The sequence below is a fragment of the Xiphophorus maculatus genome, chromosome 1 (genome assembly GCF_002775205.1).
Source record: "Xiphophorus maculatus strain JP 163 A chromosome 1, X_maculatus-5.0-male, whole genome shotgun sequence".
NCBI classification, from domain to species: domain Eukaryota; kingdom Metazoa; phylum Chordata; class Actinopteri; order Cyprinodontiformes; family Poeciliidae; genus Xiphophorus; species Xiphophorus maculatus.
Genome location: NC_036443.1, coordinates 5,604,103 through 5,618,357, shown reverse-complemented (window position 1 = coordinate 5,618,357; position 14,255 = coordinate 5,604,103). Strand labels below are relative to the sequence as shown.

The window sequence follows — 14,255 nt, the reverse complement described above, 5'->3', positions numbered from 1 at the left end:
AAAGTTGAATGTGTTTTATGGGAGAGATTTGAAGAAGACTACAATAAAGCGGGGAAGCCAACCAAGATGCGTTTCAGGCTGCTCACTTTCCTCTAAAAAGCCTCAGCTTTAAAGGATGAATGGAGTCAAATATTCATACCAACATTATTACTACATGTATAGAGGGGAAGAAAAGCTATCCAAGATAAACCTGGTGATGTGGAAAAAGTAATTCTCCCTTGTTAAATCAAAGGTTTCCTATGATTAAATTCAGATTTACAAAGCCTCCTAACCTGTTCTAAAGAAATTCAACAACTAGTTTTTTTTTTTTTTAACTCAGCATCCATCAGTCTGCTTGGGGTTACCAATGCATTTGGAAGGATTTGGCTCTGGATTGCTCCAGTAAACCTCAGCAAAAACAATGTTTGTTTTTTTTTTACATATGAAGACACAGAATGACTGAACCTTTGTAGGAAATACAAAATTACTCCAGGAATGCCAGAACACCTAAAGCTTTTTAATTTTTTAATAAAAAATGCAAACGAGCATTTTCACTTATTTCAGAAAGGGAAAGTTGTATAGGTTCACTGCACATAGTGAAATATTCCCAGCCTTTATTTCTTGTAAGATTGCAGCTTACAGTTAAAGTCAGAATCAGTTTTAAACCCAAGTTTGTACATAAAAAAAGCTTTGTTCTGAAATATATTTAAAACAAGTGTAAAATAAAGGCTTTTTTATAGTATATACACACACAATGTTTTCATAAAAGAGAAAGACTAAACTGAATTAGTGCAACTATGGCATTGACCCATTAGAGACAGTCTATGGGGGAAAAATGACTGACTGAGAGAACCAGAACCAGGAGATGATAGCCCAAAGCATCACTGAGTATGGAAACTTCAAGCAAAGTCATTCTCTCTACTCTTCCTTCAGACTAAAATTTCCAAATAAAATACAAATCATCTTGGTAGAGGCTCTTAATGTTCTTACTGCAGCCTCAGACTTCTCCTTGTGAAGCTCCCCTGGGTTCTTGTGCAAATTCTTTGCTAGATGATCTTCTCAACTTTCTAGAACTCCACCCATCCTGCACATAGACTCTTCCAACCCTTTCCCTAAGGCAAAGGGCTGAGGAGCTTCCAGACCAAGACCACCAGACTCAGAGACCCTTCAGTTGTCAGACTGCTAAAATCAAGCTGCATTTAATTGAGCTTTCTCACATTTTAAGTAATATGCAACAGAGTAGCATTTCCCAACTTCGGTCCTGAAGGCACACTGCTCTGCATGTTTTAGATCTTCCCCTACTTCAAGCACACAATTTCAACTGATGGCTGATTAACTAGTTGTTGAACTAATCAGGTGTCTTAAATTAGGAAAATATGTAAAACATGAAGAGTACTTGATTTATTTATTTATTAGGCTTCCTGACCTGAATTTTGTACCACAAACAAGCAGATGTAAGCTGTATGACTGTTAAAGGCTCAGGTTTGTTGCTGGACAGTAACATTTTTTGATGCTAAAATGCACCCTGCACCGTTTGTTTTGAGCCTGAGGAGAGTAAAGGCTGAATTATAGTCACGGGTTTAGTGCATAGTCATTTTCATATTTGTTGTAAGCCACACAAGAACAGCAACGTTGAAATGGAACACCAAATCATTTTTGCCAGTTTTGTATTCTGGATTTGTATAAATACAAATTTGAGCTACATCTCAAGCTCAAATCCTTCAGACAAGCTAGGATTTCGAATAAAAGTTTTATTACAGAAATGTACTACATGTGGAAGTTTACATGTCAAAAACCTAAAAAAAGAAACAAAGAAAAAAAAAAACACTAAAATTTACCAAGAAACTCACTAGAAAGTCAACATATGAGAGAAAAGTTAAAGCACCAGCTGAAGCAGAGATCAAGTAGAACTATAAACAAAAGCGGTTTTCAGACACCTCATTGCAACAGTTAAAAACTGAAAACATATTTGCAAAGGATGTTGCCATAAAAGGGGTCTTGCTTCTTGTTACCGGAAGCGTTTGGAGAAGTTTGGCGACTCTGGCACTGTGAGAGGAGCGTCACTCTTCTTCACGGCAACAGGTTTATAGTGTCTGATGGGCTGAGCTTTGTGGACCTGAAGGCAGGAGGAAATGTCACATGGTTAAGTGGTTCTAAGGCAGATTTAATCTTCAATGCTTCCCATGGTTAGAAATAGATCAATTTGTAGCATGACAGAGATCTCTCCTAATGGGGGATCACATTTTTGATGTGCATACTTGTTTTAACTCCAGCTTCTGTTTCTAAGTAGAACAGAATCAATGAAAGCGAATGAACTGGAGCCCAGCTTGTAAATGTTTGTGAAAGTCTTAAGAATTCCCCAGTTTGAGTCAACATACAGCTGGATGCGTCACAAAATATGCCCTCCCCCCCGGAAAGGTACAAAATTATTGGATTCCTAAAGCCCAGACCCAAGTCAGGCAGCCGCAGAGCGACCCAGGCAGGAGCTCACCTGTTCTTGCCGCAGCCTGGCAATCTCCTCCCTCTCTCTCTGCTCTTCCTCCAGCCTCTGCTCTGCCTCCATGCGCGCCCTCAGCACCTCCTTTTCACCAATCAGACGCTCGTACTCCTGCCACTCTTGGGCTCTGCGCTCTGTGGCCAACTGGAAGGGCTCCACCGCTGCGGAAGGATCAATGTCTTCTCAGGAGGTGCCCAGAATTATGATGGCAAGTCAACAGAAGTGGAGAGTGACGCCACTGAAGAGTGCGTCAGCCTCATTAACGAGGCTGGAACAGCCTTCAGGACACATGAGCAGGGTTCCTACACAGTCTTCCACTCATACTGATCAGCATAATACAGATCACTAAGATTAAGACATACAGTATTAAATGATGTGGTGGAGACACTGGGAGACCCAGCTGTGTGTGAACAAGGACTCAGAACATGATTGTTCTTGGTCATTTTCTACAGAAGCAGATAGTTTAGCAATAGGACCTCTTGTAGGCAGTTAAGTAATGCCAGAATGTCAGTAGCTGAACTACAAGCCCGAGTCATCATCATTTCACTACAGGCTGGTTTCTAAACTTACCCACTGATGTCCGGTTCTCCTTCTTGGGTCGAAACGGTTCTTTTTGAGTGACTGTGTTGGGCTTGGCTTTGAACGTAGCTGCCTCCTCCTGCTGCTTCTGCTCCTCCTTCACCTGCAGGACACGGGACAGTCAGTCGGCTAGAAGACTCTGCCACGAGTCCCAGGCACAGTCAGCCGTAGGCGGCCTGTCCTACCATCTGCTCCCACTGCCTGAGCCTGCCTGCTCCTCGCTCGTCGATCTGGAGCCTGAAAGGTTCGGGCTTGGTGGGCTCCGGCTTCTTCTTCTCAGGAAGGACCACTGCGTGGAAGTCTGGCAGTGGCTGGGCCTTGAAATGCGGCACCTGGAACCAGTGCAGCCACACCATAAGCTGTATGGACTCTGAAGGGTGACATTTCCAGTTCTGGATTAACGAAACCCCACCTCTTCGTTTTGCAACTCTGCCAGCTTCTTCTCCTTCAGAGCCTGTCTCTCCTTGTCCCTCTGCTCGAATGAGAAGGGACACACCTCCACCTGATGGCTCTCGGAGAGCTGCGGCTGGAACGGGACCCCAAAGTAGGGGACGGAGACGGCTTTGACTGGTGAGGGTGGCTTTACCTGAACACAACAACAAGGTCACCAAACTGAAGCGACAGAGTAACAGGAGGCCCAGAAAAGGCAGCCCTTCCTTACCTCCTCAACCTTGCGCTCCATACGGACTCTCTTCTTCAGGACAAATGCTGGAGACTCTGGTACAGTTGGATACGTTACCTTCTTCTCAGGCAAGCCCTGCCCACAGGAGAATGTCTGCTTTATAGACGCTTATAATGGTTTGAAGTTCTCCAGATAAGATTGTTCCAGATGAACCCTCTGGAGAGACTCACCACAATACCATCCAGGACCTTCTTGGGCAGGGGGTTTGCTTTGAAACTGTGAGGCTTCTCCCTGTCCTGCGACTTCTTGTTCAACTGTCTCTCCTGAAGTCGTTTCTCTATCTCCAGCTCAAATCCTTCAGGTACTGTGGGCTCCTTCGCTGCTGGCTTCCTCAGCTCCTCGGGGCCTTCCAAAATCTTCTTGTTCAGCTCCACGGTTTTGATTTTAAACCTGAACACACACACACACACAACGTTCCCACACACAGAACTTCCTTATATGAGCTTGTGGGAGGAGTTTGACGCCTTACAGAATTCCCAGCTCTAATGATGAGCTCTTTAGAGACGGGTTCTTACTTCTGAAGTTTCTCCAGCTCTTCTGCCTCCAGCTCTGCACTGCTCTTCACAGAAGGTTGACGGCTTCTCTGTCGGGTCATCAGCTGGGGGGAGTGAGGCTGGGTGAGGTGCAGGTGCTGTCCCTTCAGCGGAGACGGCCCTGAGACAAGTCCAAGAGAGACTTAAAACCCATAAAATGACTATACTTTCATCTCGAGTTGGTTGATATGGTGGAAAAATGTATTGCAGTACAAGGGTTTCACGTCGGCCAACAGTTTTTGCTTTTGCATATCTGAATTACTGCCAAACTGATGTGACCTTTTCCTGTTTTAACGGTTTCCTCTCAAGCACCTGTTCTCCCTCATCTTCTTTCACACCACAATGTTTGAGTTTTTATTTTGAAAAAGTTATGAGGCACGCTGGTGAAGTCTGAGAATGCTGCCGTAAAAGTTACTCAACATGTTGCTAGGTAACCAAAGAGCGAGTGACGCCACCCACCTTGCCAAGATGGTTGAGCAGCTAACCCCTTCCCTCTGCCTACACCCCTAAAAATACCATGTGGTTCTGGTTCAGAATTATTGAATACTCTACCTGATTTAATATTGATATTGATCGCATGTCTATCGCGGTTTATATTGCTAAATTGATGGAAAAGGGGCTGGACAATAAAAGAATGAGACTAGGATTTGTATTTTGCTTTGAACTGCTGGCTTGCAGCAAAACAGTTCCAAGTTCAAATCCTAGCCTGTTGTTGCTCTCCCCAAGAATGCAACAAGCCTCCCCACAGCGAAAGGTTAGGTTATCTGGTGGTTCTAAATTGCCCCTCCCGTGTAAGTGCATCGTTTCTTTCTGCACGTCACAGTGCAATGCAGCTGTGATGAACTGCCAACCTTTCCAGGGCGTACCCCCACCTCACATCCAGTGATCTCTGGAGATTTGCACCGGTCCCACCGTGACCGGTATTAGGGTGTAACCATACCCAAAACTCGACACAAGGTAGAGTTCACGAGAATATTTTATCACTCAATAGAAAAGGTCAAAGATTAAATTTATGCTGAAAAAAGGGCCCTATTTTGCTTTTTGTTTTTTATTATAAATTTTGCCAGACTCAAACGGATGCCTTTCTTTTGATCTTCAGATTTTAGAACAAAGCTTCAGCTATGCATGATCTGCAGTACATTTCATAGCTCCTATTAATACAATATGCTGTGATCGTGACGAAGCTCAAGGTTTCCCAAAACATTCATCCATTGAACTCAGGTCAACTCACAGAAGGAATGATTGGAATAAAAGATCATTTCTGAAGATATTTTCTTTCATTTGTCATTTCTTTTAAAGAAAAAGAAGCATGAAAAATCAGAAATCTGACTTGGTACCAAAACAAAAACAAAGCAAACAAAAAAAGATTTTATATCCAGTCACATCACCCAGGTCTACTCTGTCTGAACAATCAACCATTTCCTTTAAAAAAAAGATCCTAAGGGGGCGTGCCGTGGTGGCGTAGTGGTTAGCGCCCATGTTCAGCCTACTTTCAAAAAATAAGGGACACTAGAGCCCACAAAAGACCCCCTGGCAGGGTAAGAAAAAAAAAAGATCCTAAGCTCAAGACATGAACCACTAATGACTCTTTACGATGGCTCCAGTGTTGGCATGGAAACAGGCTCCAGAACAGCAAGTGAGGAGCAGGTTTCCAACTAACATAAAAACATCAGGAACATCTCAGCTCCAAGCTTCAGACTACAGACACACCCTGAAGTTGCCTCACCTCTCTCTTGAGTCCTGCGGCTGCGCAGGTGGTAGCGGGTGGGGGTCCTCTTCTGGAACTGCTCTACCAGCTGAGCCATCGAAACGTAGACACCAGGCCCGTCCTTACAGTTCTTGTGACCTGCTGACAGGTTGAACGGTTTGGGCACCGTGGCTCCTTTCCTCGCCTTGGCCTTTAAAAAGAACATTAACAACTTGAAGTGTTGAAGTGTGTTGTCAGCTTGTACCCCTAATACATCCGATTAATAACTTCCATCAAAGAACAATCTTAGATGATAAGCCAACAGATCTGGACTACTGCCCTCCGACTTCTGATAACTTGGATGTCCTGCTTCAGAACAGGAAGATGTGCCATTACTGGCAGATGTGTATGTGTTGATTGTGTGTGTGTGTGTGTGGGAGGGGTAACTCACAGGGGAGGAGGGCTGTCGCAGCTGATTGATGAAATTCACCTCCTTCTGCGAGGCATTTGATGAGGCGGGCGCTTTAATGCGGGACTCTGTGTTGAAGTGGAAGTCTTTAGGCACAGTCGCAGACGTCAACATCTTCTTTGGTGGTGGATCTGAAAAGAGAGGCCGTTGAAATTTCTCAAACACTTTGTTGTCCGTTGCAGCATAGAGTCGTCTTTACTCACTGCCAGCCAGAGCAGCTTTGTAGCTGGCCTCGTTTTTCCTGCGATGCAGAGCAACTTCCCTCTGCAGGCTCCTGATGCGTTCCAACTCCAGCTCTTCAGAGCTGCTCAGCCTGCGTGGACAAAGTGAATGCAGCTGACAGAAACCAACTGTTGTATATTCAGCCTGTTATTTAAAGGGCCAGTATTGTGTGTTTTCCAGGCACATAGTGCCATTTATAGCCCAATCAAGTAACTGTTAACTTCAGCTTTTATAAAAATGCTATTTTTATCAAATATGACTTCAAAGACATTTGACTTTGTAATATAGTGCCTTGAAATTTAGGCCTCTGTCTCTTTAAAAACTCCTGTTTTTTCTAAAAAACTGACTTCAGGAAGTCATCACATTGCTCTTCTAGTAAGTAACGGTTTTACCAGTGCAAAACATAATCAGCATTTTTCTCAGTTGCGCCGTTCTTAGCAGCATATAGTTTGTGTAATGCAGCAGATGCACCGTTCCACCAGGTGTTTGTTAATTGCTGCCACTAGTCTAGAGGGGCTGAGTGGGAGGGCTGCTCTACGAGGCAGAATCTTGGAAACTGCAGGTCAGAGGAGGAACCATGTCTCAAAGGCAGCGCTAGGTTCATGCAGACATTTTGCACAGCTGAGTGGTTCCAATGGAGATTACAGGATTTCTCAAGAATACATGAAAGAGTCAAACAAACTAAGAATAATAAAACGTACCAAGAAAAAAAAAAATAAAGGTTTGTTGGTAAATTGAATTTTTTTTTTTTTTTTAGGAAAGTGTAATAATTTCAGGTGTTTGCTTACCCTTTTGATTTCTTTACTGGAGGAGCAGCTGCACTGCAGCTCATCTCTTTACGTTTTGAAATCCTGAAATAAAATGCAGGTCACAGTTTAGATCTTTAACGTTATATGTAACACACACACAATAATCCTTTACTACCAATTCCTGAACAAACTGTACCTGCGAGGCTGTGCATGGCGTTCTTTGACAGGCTCTCTCTTCGCCTGGCCTGATTTTTTGGCCTCCTCGGAGCTGATCATGTTTGATGAGGTGCATTTAGCTTGGCTTTGACCTGAAACAAAGCACTCACTCATAAGTTTCCATTCAACCCTATAGAGAACTTTTATTCCTACTGATGCAATTCTAATCTTGTTGACAAGCGTACAGAAGCACTGACCAGATTTCACATCTTTCTCAACTTCATCCCCATGAGCTCCAGAATGATCAGCCTCCATCAACTGCTGGTCTGGTCTTGCAGGGGTGACGAGTTGAGGACATGCTCCGTCAGCATGTTTGTCTGTTCAAGACAGTCCAAAGAGTGTTACAATGAAGTGGAGTTAAGATTTGTAAAACCGCACGCGCGCGCGCACACACACACACACACCCTCTTGCATAAAGACAAGTATTAGCATTATTTCACCTCACTGTGTAGAGGGGAGGGTTCTGCTACGCCTAGAGAAATTGGGGCTCCAACAATTAATCAGATTAAACATAAATGATGAAAATCATCAATAATTTAGAAATCAATTAGTTATTGACTAGAAAATGCAAACTCTAAATAAAGTACAACCATTTTCTGAAGGAACATACTCGGCAGTAATTAAGCCAAAACTATGCCAACAGACATTTAGTATTTAATCAGGAAAATAAAAAACAAAAACAAAAAAAAACACTCTAAATTCTACCTAGTACTCCTTGTGTGAGAGTGTTGAAATAAAATCTGCAGAATGTAGCAATTTTTTTAGCTGACTAATCGAGAGAATAGACAACACAATTCTCCATTGGTAAAATAATTATTAGCAAGAACAATTATAAGAAAATGGGAACAAGTTTTCTCTGCAACATATAGAGGAGGTTTAGGACCACTGAAAAAAAAATTAATAAAAAAGTTAAATCACACATGTTCCTCAGGAAAGTTAGTTAATATGCTTTAAGGTCAGATTTCTTTTCCCCCCCTGTGGCTCTAATCCAAAAGACAGACAACCTAAATTGAATATTATTATTTTTTTCATCAAGTTCTCCTAAACAGAAACTCAAGTGACCCCTAAACAGAAGGAGTCACCTAAAAAGGTAGTATGGTTGCTGGGAAGAAAAATAAGCCAGGTCTAAAAAAAAAACCCCTCCCCCTTATCAGCTCTAAAGGCATCACACCTCCACAACACCACATGCACTCAAAATGACCAGCTTTTGAGTGTGTGTGTATATATACTGCTCAAAAAAAATAAAGGGAACACTTTAAGTGTTAAACACCTGTTTAAGTGTTCCCTTTATTTTTTTGAGCAGTGTGTGTGTGTATATATATATATATATATATATATATATATATATATATATATACACACACACACACACACACACACACATATACAGTACAGACCAAAAGTTTGGACACACCTTCTAATTCAATGGGTTTTCTTTATTTCCATGACTATTTATAAGGCAAGAAATCCGACTTATTAACCTGACAGGGCAACACCTATGAAGTGAAAACCATTTCAGGTGACGACCTCTTGAAGCTCATCAAGAAAATGCAGAGTGTGTGCAAAGCAGTAATCACAGCAAAAGGTTGCTACTTTGAAGAAACTAGAATATAAGGGCTATTTTCAGTTGTTTAGTGCATATTTCCACATGTGTTATTCATAGTTTTGATGCCTTCAGTGTGAATCTACAATGTCAATAGTCATGAAAATAAAGGAAACTCATTGAATTAAAAGGTACTATATATATATATATATGTACATACACCATTCTGCTGACAGTTATGGATCTTGTACAACATTAGAGTTAGAATGTTTAGCATTTTAAACTGTTATTTGTCTACGAATTTTGAATATCTTTTCATCCATTTTGAATCCGTCCACTTATCAGGCAGACGTGTTTGAATGCTCAAGACAATCGTCACGTTTCTGAAAACCTTCCCTCTGCATAGGAAAGTTTGATCCCATTTAAAGAAGTCGGGTTTAACATGTTTAGCAACTCCACCGCCTATTTCAGTCCAAACAGGAAGTGGCAAATTGTAGAAACAAAGCAACAAAGCGTTTCCGAGCGTAAACCGAGAGCTAAATGAGAATCGGTGCTGGATTCGGGAGTTTCGGAGACGCTTACCAAACCAATGGTCGTCGAATTCTGCATCTAAAAGCTCCTTGAAGTCCACATGAGACGGGGCGTCAAAGTCGTAGAGCCCAGAAGTCTCCCCAGAGTTCGTCTCGGCCATAATCACGTCTCTCCAACAGCTACTCTAAAACAGATTAATTCAATAGCTCTTTGTTAGCCTTAATGGAAAATTATCAGACCGAGTTAATAAAAAGACGATAAACAACTTTACGTGTACAGCCTCTCTCTCCCCTCCCCCGGTTAGCAAAACATGTTAGCAAAAAAAAAACCCCAGAACGTAACACGTCCCCAATATTTAAAAAAAATAGAACTCAAAGTACCGCCTAACTGTAACTGGACCACTGGAGCAATAGTCAAACTGGTAAGAATATCCCAAAACCATATAAAGAGAACTTATTTACCGTCAGAAACAGTAAGAACAACTCACCGTATTGAGCTGTTCCCCAGTATCTCAGTGGTAAAAACGCAACCGTCGGGCTGAGATGTTAACGTTTAAAAAGACCGGTCCATTTCGAACCAGCCAATGTCTGGCAGCGTAAGTCATCAACTCGATGCTCATTGGTTTACACGAAAACGTATTACGTGACGAATTCTACGCACAAAACGTCGTAGCTCCAGCCCACTTTCACCGACTGTAAACATATTTTCTCAATAAGAGACAGCAAAGAATCAAAACAAAACGGCCATCTAGAGTCTTTGGATCACAATTTAAACAATGATTTATTTTTCTGTAAAAGTGACTACATTTTCTCAGACAACTTACAAATTTAAATAACTCCATGCATCCGTAACTTTCTTACTCTCATGCACCGCAGAAGAAATTGCAAAAATGTTCATTTTAAGTTTTTTCCAAGGTCAGAATTACTATCACTTTTACTGTTAAACTGATTAGAAGCTCCACTACTTTGCTAAACTTTATAAGTTCTCCTAAAATGCTATTTAGACATGAAACCTCTGATTTGTCTAGCAAAATATGTTTGAAATTAAATAGTCTGACAAACAAACCTTGATATTGTTGTTATTTTCATTTGGTTGTTTTAGTGGTACAGCAGTACAAACTAAGGGAATGTGGAAAAGTTGATGTCCTTCAGTTAACATGTGGTAGAATAGAATAGAATAGAATAGAATAGAATAGAATAGAATAGATCCACTAATGTCAGGGAAATAGTAGTAAGTTTAAAATAAATGGAAGTACTGTATACAAATTCATCCATGCATCCTTTATACAACCCAGCAGGATCACACCCCTGCTGCCTGTCTCCAGTGGTCACCGGGTCAGGGCTACACCCCACAGGTCACCAGTACAAGCATGAACACACACATACTCACACCTAATGAGAAATGGCCATCAGGGGAAGCCAGAGTACCTGGAGAGAACCCACACATGCACAGGAAGAACATGTGAATACAGAAAGACCCCAAATTCAAGGCCACGGTGCAGACCGCATGCAAATTTATACAAGGGTTAAAAAAAATAAAAATAAAAATAAATAAGAGACTGCCTAGTAGGGGAAAATTTACAGTATAGGGAAAATATAACTGTAAAGTTACTAAAGTAGAAACAGCATACTCAGACCAAACAAAATTTAAAATAATATACAAGACGTGTTTATGGCCAGGACGGAGAGATCAGATTGTGTATTGAAACAAAAGCCAAGCATCGGGGTTGGTGTTCCACAACAATGTCTCAATAACGTGTCATGTACAAGCAATTACAGCTTGACAACAGCGTTTCATGCTGTTCACAAGTCAGTCTCTGCCTGATCAATACTGACCGCTACAAGAGATCATTCCTGCCAACAATCATCCTTATCTACAGTAACTCTGGAGAATTTGGATTAAACATTTAGTTTCTCTTTGGGATCAATAAAGTATTTCTGAATTTAAATTTGAAGGGCGGCTTGCAGGTCATTAAGTTTTGGGGTACAAAGTTACGAGCCTCCAAACAGCAACTCAGCTGATCCCAGAGGCTGTCTAAGGGATTTGGGTCTGGAGAAAGTGTGGACCCCTCCATTTGAGGTACCGCCAGACTACAATAAGGCGATCTTATTGAGCTGGAAAGATTCTAGTCCATGAAGATGAAATTAAGTGATAGGTTTATTTGTCATAACCTGCAAAGAATCAGCCAGAGACAGAGATTAGGTTTCTTTTAATTTCTTTTCTGCAGAATAGGAGAATTGAGAACAGACGCGACGAATCGCTGTCAAACACTGTCTGGACTCAATTCTGCCAGTTCTTTCTTTGCATTTCTCTTTATTGTATAGAAAAAGGAGGTTGGGCTTCTTCACACAGTCACACAGAGAATTGACCAACCGTCTTTACATTCTGGAGCCTCCTATGGACATGCCCTTACAAGGGCATGTGGCTGACCACAACTAATCAGTTACATATGGAACTAATAACACATGAATGTTTAACGTTTTTAGCTTCCAAGCAAACATCCTAAACAAAGTTAATAATATACTACAAAAGAAAGAAGTTAAGTAAAAATATAAAAAGAAGAATAATATAAAAAGAAGAATAATATGAAAAGAATAATATGAAAACATAACTTGTAAAATAAACTCATGAGTAAATGAACAGGAGGATAATTTTTCTAACATTAAGCCTGTGTTGTTAATGCAGAGGCACAATGACAGGGTTATTGATATTATTCAGGTAGTGTGGGTTTGACACTAACATTCAAAAAGTATTGAATAGGTCTGTTTAGACTAGATACACCTGCCCATATGGTCACACTACGACCACTAAAGGCTCCTCTTTCTCTCCAACAATGACTGATGCATAGCGCTCTCCTTGATGTCTCCAACATTGTTGGTGGCCATCATTCCTGCTCAACACACAACACAACACGGAGGCCCATTGGTCCCCTGTCAAGCATAAATGCTCGGTTAAAACAGTTCCTGTATTTCACCATGAGGGAGCTTTGGATTAACTGACCGGTGAATCTTGCATGGCTGATTAGTACGTCATGCGAGACGATGACGATCGTGTCTGGTGGTGTGGTCAAGTACACGTTACAGTTTGTCTAGGACGCAGACAATGATGATGTAAACAGTTTGGTTTGACGTGGCACTTGGACACCTCTGGCCTCCCTTAAATGCACCTGACGTTGCCTGCCGTTTATCATCCAGCTCTGCAAGCTACAGCTCACAATGAAACCCTGCAGATGACGACTGCATTCAGCCAAAGAAAATCCACTACTATATGCCTTTCTGTAACTCTCCCATTTTCTCTGTGACTCTGTTGCAACCTGCTGATGACACTTTGTGACATTCTGAGCTCAGAGGCCACTTCCGTCTGAGAACATCCTGTCTGCAGCCTCTCAACGTTGAGCTGCTGTTAATCAGTTGTTGGGTGTTGCCTTTGTCTGGTTGTGTCAAAATGCGAACAGCATGATGGGGACTGTCTCAACACCAACTCTGATTGAACCAGGAAATTCATGGGCGATTCACAGATCAGACACTCGTGACTTTTGTTGTTAACCTCCTTGTTAAAGAACAAGTTGTGCAAAAAAAAAAGTACTGACACACTGAACAGTTGGACATGTCCAATAAAAAAGTGTAGAGAGAGTAACTTTAAATTCACTTTTAGAGGTTATTGTGCATTTTAGGTTCATCCCAAAATTTCCCCCAAAAGCCAAATAACTAACATTTTGTACATATAATACATAATCATAGTACATAACAATAATATAAATATAATGTAATAATGTAAGAATTGTTCTGTTAGGGACAAAATTATTCTGGTAAACGGACCTGGGTGGTGCACAGAAAGGGAAATGGATGTACTACAACAGTTCTCGTGGTTTTCAGTTCAACTTAAATAACCATGGCACTTTTCATCTTTATAATAGTCTGAACGAAGGATTGAGGAAGCTAAATAAAAAAGTGGCCAGTGTGTAAATGTCCTAAAGATTTCACTTTGAGCTTTTGTACTGTGAGTCGATCCTAAAAGCAACTTCACATGGGGCCCACACAAGTCTGAGGTTCATCAAATTTTACTTGAACTTGTAAAGTAAAATTAACACATGGCGCTGAGATTAATGGAAAACTGTTCATGTATCAGTAGGTTGGATTTCTTATCAGGGGACTAGGAATCAGCCAAGAGAGCCACACAAAAAAAACTCCAAAATCTAAATTAAATCTTGGTGAGGTTCAGTTGAAATTGATTTCTATTGTTCACAGTCAAGCTGCGTTTACATTCAGAACAGTCAGGCTGGAATAAATCGCTAAATTCAACCAAGTTTGTGCAATTTTTTTTTTTGCATCCCAATACAATTAAAATAAAAACAGTGATTTACCAACTCAGTACAGCAACTTTAATACTTTTTGTTGTTCTCAAACAGTAAAAAAAAAAACAAAAAAAAAAACCCTCCTGTATTAGTAGGCAGGTGGAAACACTGGCGAGTGAAAAACAGAATAGGATAAAGTAAAACAAAATAAAGTTTTGTTCGCTTACGGAAAACTTGATGATCAGAATCCGTGTCTCTGATTGGTCAGTCTACC

General features: G+C 41.1%; 1 protein-coding gene across 5 annotated transcripts; it reads right to left on the bottom strand.

Moving 5' to 3' along the window:
* Positions 1-558: 558 nt before the first annotated feature.
* Positions 559-14,228, bottom strand: tpx2 (TPX2, microtubule nucleation factor). 5 transcript variants are annotated; one of them, XM_023330519.1, is made up of 16 exons: positions 14,209-14,228; positions 9,739-9,871; positions 7,811-7,930; positions 7,594-7,705; positions 7,437-7,499; positions 6,630-6,739; positions 6,409-6,557; positions 5,997-6,168; positions 4,253-4,391; positions 3,908-4,127; positions 3,717-3,812; positions 3,468-3,641; positions 3,241-3,387; positions 3,047-3,158; positions 2,471-2,655; positions 559-2,095 (listed from the first exon to the last, which is right to left on the bottom strand). In XM_023330519.1, exons 2-16 carry the CDS (start codon positions 9,845-9,847, stop codon positions 1,988-1,990), a joined length of 2,016 nt encoding a protein of 671 aa, XP_023186287.1. In that variant the 5' UTR covers positions 9,848-9,871; positions 14,209-14,228; the 3' UTR covers positions 559-1,987. The 5 variants fall into 5 exon arrangements, with proteins under 5 accessions (XP_023186287.1, XP_023186268.1, XP_023186294.1 ...); XM_023330500.1 differs by lacking the exon at positions 14,209-14,228 and adding an exon at positions 10,175-10,249; XM_023330526.1 differs by lacking the exon at positions 14,209-14,228 and adding an exon at positions 10,175-10,249 and having other exon boundaries at positions 2,471-2,637.
* Positions 14,229-14,255: the final 27 nt, after the last annotated feature.